This window comes from Chinchilla lanigera, unplaced genomic scaffold (assembly GCF_000276665.1).
Source record: "Chinchilla lanigera isolate Chin_1 unplaced genomic scaffold, ChiLan1.0 scaffold00040, whole genome shotgun sequence".
NCBI lineage: Eukaryota > Metazoa > Chordata > Mammalia > Rodentia > Chinchillidae > Chinchilla > Chinchilla lanigera.
Window position 1 is genome coordinate 13,244,626 of NW_004955441.1, and position 6,024 is coordinate 13,250,649.

The 6,024-nt window shown below is 51.8% G+C and overlaps 1 protein-coding gene across 1 annotated transcript in view; it reads left to right on the top strand.

The window, feature by feature from the left end:
* Positions 1-6,024, top strand: part of Epas1 (endothelial PAS domain protein 1) — a gene marked incomplete at its 5' end in the record, with an annotated part of 83,595 nt that continues 77,571 nt past the window's right edge. Inside the window, 1 exon segment of the mRNA XM_005390973.2 lies at positions 1-647. Coding sequence (XP_005391030.1) covers positions 622-647 — 26 coding nt within the window.

Genomic DNA, 6,024 nt, shown 5'->3' on the forward strand with positions numbered 1-6,024 from the left:
GGCGCGCTCCCGCCCCCTGCGCCCAGCGCGCCCTCCCCCGGCGCCTCCCCGTGCGGGCCACTGGAGTTTTTAAAGTACGCTGGCAGCTGCGCTAGCCGGACATTCGGGAGCCGCCCGCTGCAAGGTTCCTGCGCCCGCGGAGCTCCCGCCGCAGCTCTCCTGGGGCGGCCGTACAATCCTCGGCAGTGTCCTGAGACTGTATGGTCATCTCAGCCGCCGCGCCCGCCTGGACCCTGACTCCTGCAGGCTCCGATCCTCAGAGCCACTTCTATCTTTTATTTTTTGAAAACGCAGAAAACTGACTCCACTTCGAGGGGAAAAGGAACTTTGGTTCCCTTCTCGCAGCTCCCTTTTCGTGTCTGACAACCTCCTCCCACTCCTTTCCCCGACCCCGCCTCCAGGTGCAGGTTCCTCCCCGTCACCTTTCTCCACCCCCTTCATCCGCACCTAGCCGGCCTGGCGCCCGCAAACTTCCACCTGATCGTGCGGGGCGCTCGACCCGCGGAGCACTAAGGAGCGCTCACGCCCGCCCGAATCTCGGGGAGCCCGCGAAGGCAGCGGCTGCAGCCCGCACTGACCGGCGAGTCCAAGCGCTCAGCGTCTCCAAGGGCCACGGCGACAATGACAGCTGACAAGGAGAAAAAGAGGTAAGCCGGTGTCCGCGCCGGCGAGGACGCTGGTCCGAGGCGATGGCCGAACTGCGCGGGACTGGCGCGACCGCAAGTGCCCCGGAGAGGCGCGCAGAGGTCCTGGGGCCTGGGAGATGGCACGGAGGACCGGGGCAGAAAGCAGGTGCCGGGTTTGGGACGCGGAGCTGCGGCTTCGCAGTGGAGGATTCTGTGGCGGGGACGAGGCGGAAGGAGGTGGCCCTGGAGGTCCCGGGGTTTCGGGCGCTTTGGTCCCGGGGCGCCAAACTACAGCGGCCAGCAAATTGGAATACTTCTGGGTGGATGCCCTCGACTTTCTCAGGCCTCACCTACCGGGCCTAAAGCTGCGCCTCTGTTGTCCTCCAGACCCCCCGGGGGAGTCTGTCCAAGTGCGCTCCTGTGGCTGCGCGGCGCCCCGACGTGGCTGGGGGCGGAAGGGGGCGCGTGGCGAAGGAACGAGCCCCGCGGAGCCGCAGGGACTCGGCCGGCCCAGGTTTCCACTTCAGACGCCACCCGCATTTGTGGAGCCCCCCTGCCCTCACCCTGCTCGTCGACTCCGCGGTAGAGCGGGTAGTGACCTGGCTTGCCCTGCGGGGGCAGGTGTCTCGGTGTGCAGGGCGGGGATGGCGACAGGGGCGTCCCCGGACGACTGACTCCGGAGAGGGCAGAGAAGGGCAGCCACAGTTCGCCGGCCTGCCCCGAGCGCCTTGCGGCACTGGGTGAGAGGCACCTCGGTCAACCCCGCTGCCCTTGCGAGCGGCCGGCCCTCTGCGCGCGCGGCTCTCGCTTGGCCTCTAGCTCCTCCTGTCTCCGCCCGCGGGAGTCCGGCAGCGGGGAAGTGGTGCGGGGCTGGGAGGACCGAGCGACGGCGGAGGGAGGGAGGGCCAGCCTGGCCGGGAGGGCTCGGAGTCGGAGCTGACTTGCTCAAGTTCGGAGCGCCACTGCCGGGCGCGAGCCAGAAGCAGCGTGTCCTCGGGTCGAAAGCTGCGGCTCCCACCGCAGGGCAGAGATAAGGATTTGATAAACTTGGGCGAATAGCACCCGTCCTGGCTGGGCGCCCGGGTCCTGCACTCGAGGATCCCCAGGGGGAGGGGCCTGGGCGTCACCCCTCCGTCGCGCGGGTGGGCCTGGGGGGGTGGGGGTGGAGGGGACCCTCGGAGCGCAGCCCGTACGCCCCCGACCCTCGGCGCGGCTCTGAGGTCCTGTATTCTTCAAGGGCAGCGAAGCAAGTAATGACACTTGAGGACGCCGGCACAGTTTGTAAAGCCAATCATAACGCTAATCGCAATGATCGAACAATCAGAAAACAATGTTACAGTCAGCCCTTGGGCGCGAGCGTTCTGGGCTCTAGCGCCAGCTGGGGAACTTATTGTACATTTTACAACTGTGATGCCTATCGGGGAACGTCGCAGTCGTGGAGGAGGGGCCTGATGGTAATCTCCACAAATGTGTGAGGTGTCCGCGTCTCCCTCCCGCCTTGTTGTCAGGTCCTGTGCTGTTAGGTGTCTATTAATCATGGGAACAAACATGAAAATAGTGGGAAAGTTTTCGATACAGCCGGCTGCAGCGCCCCTTTGGTTTGGGGGCTGGGGGAGAGGTGGAAGGAGCCGGTGCGAGCTGGAAGAAAGTTGCGTAATGAGTCTCCAAATTCTTGGCGAGAGTGGCCCCTTTAAGAAATTTTTCGGGGACTGCCTGTGAAATCTCCAGGAGGCCACTGCGTGTGTTGCAGCACCCCCAGACTAGTGGCCACCCTCTGCGCCCTGTCTGATTTCTGTGAGAAGAACGACAGGACAAATAGTGTGTCCCTCTCCGTCCAGGGTCCCAGGAGGAGTACAAATCCCGTTGAGCAAAGCGTTTTCCAAACTCATGCCTTCTTGAGCGACCAAAGTGTTGTTAAAATTTGTGAGCCGGTGCATTAAAAGCGAAGTGTGACACCGAGGGGGTTCCCCGTTGATAACGCTGCCCACCAGATGTGAAAAGATTTCTGTTTCTTTTGGTTCAAGAGTAATTTCTTCTCCAAACTTTTGTAGTAGTCCCTCTAAAGCTCCCTCAAGAAGTGGGTAGGATTATTTGGTTGCAAAACTTTCCTACGCTGACAAAGATGTCAAATGTAACAGTGAAGAGTTTGCTTTCTAAACAGTACCAGAGTGAGCTCTTTTGAGTTTTGGTGAAGTGAAAGTCTCAACCAGCCATGTTCGTGATGCTAAAAGAACTAAGTGTGGGAGTTCTTCGTGTGGGGATTGCAGAGTGGTCAGGTGAATGTAAATGACAGCCTTGGATAAGCAGAGACCAAAGTCCAGTCACAAAGCCAGACTCAGGTCCGAGCACCTTTCAGGAATGCCTGTATTACTGTGGGGCCAGTGATAAAAGTGGAATGGGAGACACTGGACCAGAAGGTTCCAAACTTCATTCCCTCTCCGTGTCAGCTGGGCTAAGTTGCTTTTCTGCCAAAATAAAACCAAAGTTCATTTTTTCCATCTCTAAAGGAAAAATATTGCTGGGCAGTTTGGGTCAATTGAAGCATATTTTAAATATGTATTCCTCTGATATTTGATATCAGTTTATGTTTTATTACCCAAAATTCAGTATGGTACAGAATAGATGTAACACTTTGTGAGTTTAGGTACTTAAATTTTAATTTGTACAGTTTTTAGGAGGTTCAAAAGAATGCTGTGGCTTCAGGTTTTTTCAGTGTTGTTGATGAGAACCTTGGGATTTTTTCATGAGGGTATTTGGAAACCATCTAGTCACATATTTCTCTCCGGATAAGGCCCTGAGAGGTTAAAATGACTTCTGTAGTCACAAGGAAAATTAGTACTGATAAGAATCAGAACCCTGGCTCATTATGTTCAATTAATATATATATTTTCCTATCATTTCCTCTCATTCTTTGAAATGCCTCTAGCCAATAAGGATATCAAACAGGGTTAGAGCATTATGATACCACCATACATGATACAGTATTCCCCAGGCCACTGAGCTTTGTAGAACACAGATCTGCTTTTCCAGGTACTATAATTATAAAAGCTTTCAGCCTGGAGCAGAAGTAATTCTGGTTGGTTGGTTTGTTTTGGAAAAAAAAAGAAAAGAAAAGAAAAGGCAGAGTGTTCACTAGTCTCAGTGTCTGTAAACTCAAGAGATGCATGAATTCACTCTTTTAGTGCTGTCCCTTTATTTCAGTTAGAAAGACGTATACAGATGATCTTATTAAACAAAGCTAGTGTGAGGACTCAGGTTGGACAGATTATTTTGTGAGTTAGAGGGTATTCCTACAGCTGCTAGATTGCTTCTTGCCTGGGGTGAACGGGCATTTTCACTAGAGGTGAGACTGAGTAGCTTACACCCAATGGAAATCAGTTTCTGTCTCTCCTTTTTCTGGGTGCACATGTATAGGGTGATGCTCAACTTTCTAGGAATTTCTTATGTAAAGTGATTAGAAATAGAAAGAAACAATTAGATCTTTCTGAGCGCTCCAGGAATAAGTGTCCAAATACATTTGAAAATACTTGCTATTGTTAATTATCCCAAGATTTAGGCTTTTCCACTTTTCAGGAAATCTGTCCAGTAGTTGCTTTTTTGTATTTTCCCTGTCCTCTGTCAGCTTGATTGTTTTCCTTTTCATTTTTAACTTGGTGGCTCTTCCCTTTGGTCTTTAGTACTGACAGGTCTGGCTTTTACCAGTGCTGTGCAGTTAGTGGTGTTTGCCCCCAGGGTCCCAATGCCCTTTACCCCACACCTACCTAACCCCATGATGTCTGTTCTCAACGATATTTGCACCAAAATATGAGTCAGTAGGGCAAATGTGTGTTGAAGAATTCCTCCTAACTTGTGTAGAATGCTGAAGAGAAGACTAGGCAATAGGGGGTAAGGTCCTTGCTCTCAAATTGCTCAGTCTGACTGAGGCAGGGAGGAGGGATGCACAAATGAACTTAGCTGAAAATATAAATAGCCCGCAGCTTATGCGGGACTTTTCTCTGGGGATCAAATATTTTGAAGTAAAAGAGAAGCTCTAAGCAGCATTTCAAGCAACAACCACACACATGGGCACACATAATTATTTAAGGGGTGTGTGTGTGTGTGTTTGGGGGTGGGGTTTATAGAGTCTCTAGTCACAGAGAATAGGTTCTGGAAGGCCCAGGCAGGTAGTCGGTGTTTGTGTGTAGTGAGAATAGAGAAAACAGAGGAGGCTCAAGGATATTCTCTATCATGAGCTTTGTCACCATAGACGGGCTCCCCAAATCAGCTGTTTGCTGTGCACTACGCACTTGCACTGGATGAAGGACCCAGAGGGAACCTGGTAGGGCTCCCTGAACCGCAAGGGCAGAGGGGTTCCTGGTTCAGCGGAGGGCAGCAGTGGAGACCACTATGACCCCAGGAGGCTCTGAGAAGGGAGAGGGGGCTTTTTACCCGGGCTGTAAATTGGCATCGGGGGCCATGCTGTGATTTCCTGAAACTGTACCAGGTCTTACATAAGGACGTGCTTTTTTTCTAAAGGAAGTCTGTTCAGCTCTCACTGGCCTTGCAGAGTTGTTTAATTTGGAGAAGGCAAGCCCTTGCACTTGGGTGTTTTACTTGGTGACCACTTTGCACCTTAGAATCTTCCCAGTCAGTGTCTTTCCCTGTCTGGAAGAGGGGGCAAGCGGTTGGTGTGTATATCTAGTAAGGCTTTGGAAGTGCAGCTTTACCTTCCCTGCACCTAGCTGGCCTGTCTGTCCACCTGCCCATGTGCCCTCGGTAATGGATAGAAGGGAAGCCAAACACACTGCACAGGGTTAATTTGGTGTGATTCATTTTGTCAATACTTATTAAAATGCCTGTGAAAATAATTCTCAAGCGTGTATTTGGAAGTCCTTCTATCTCCTAAGAATATGTGTGTCCTTTCTAGAAATCATATACACGAGGACAAAGCAAAAAACTGAATGCCTAGTCTTTATTTTGCCAGCACTGTCTTCAGAACTTTACATGGGTTAAGTTTTTTAATCCTCATAACAGCTCATGAGATAAGCCCTATTATTATCCCCATTTCACTGATGGGAAAGCTGAAATATAGCAAGGTTACTGCCCAGGGTTACAAGTAGCATGGGCAGAGCCGAGATTTAACCTGGGCAAAAGGTTGCCACCTCCCCTCCTCTCACCCAAGCTTCCATGCCTCCCCACCCTACCTAAGAGCCTATAAAACTGTTTACTACCGGGGCTGGGGATTTAGCTCAGCGGCAAAGCGCCTGCCTGGCAAGTGCAAGGTCGTGAGTTCGGTTCCCGGTACCGGAGAAAAACCAAAAAAACAAAAAACAAACAAACAAACAAAAATAAACTTATATTTACCTTAAAATAGATAAAGATGATGTTATGTATTAATCAGCTTTCCCAGGGTTGGTAT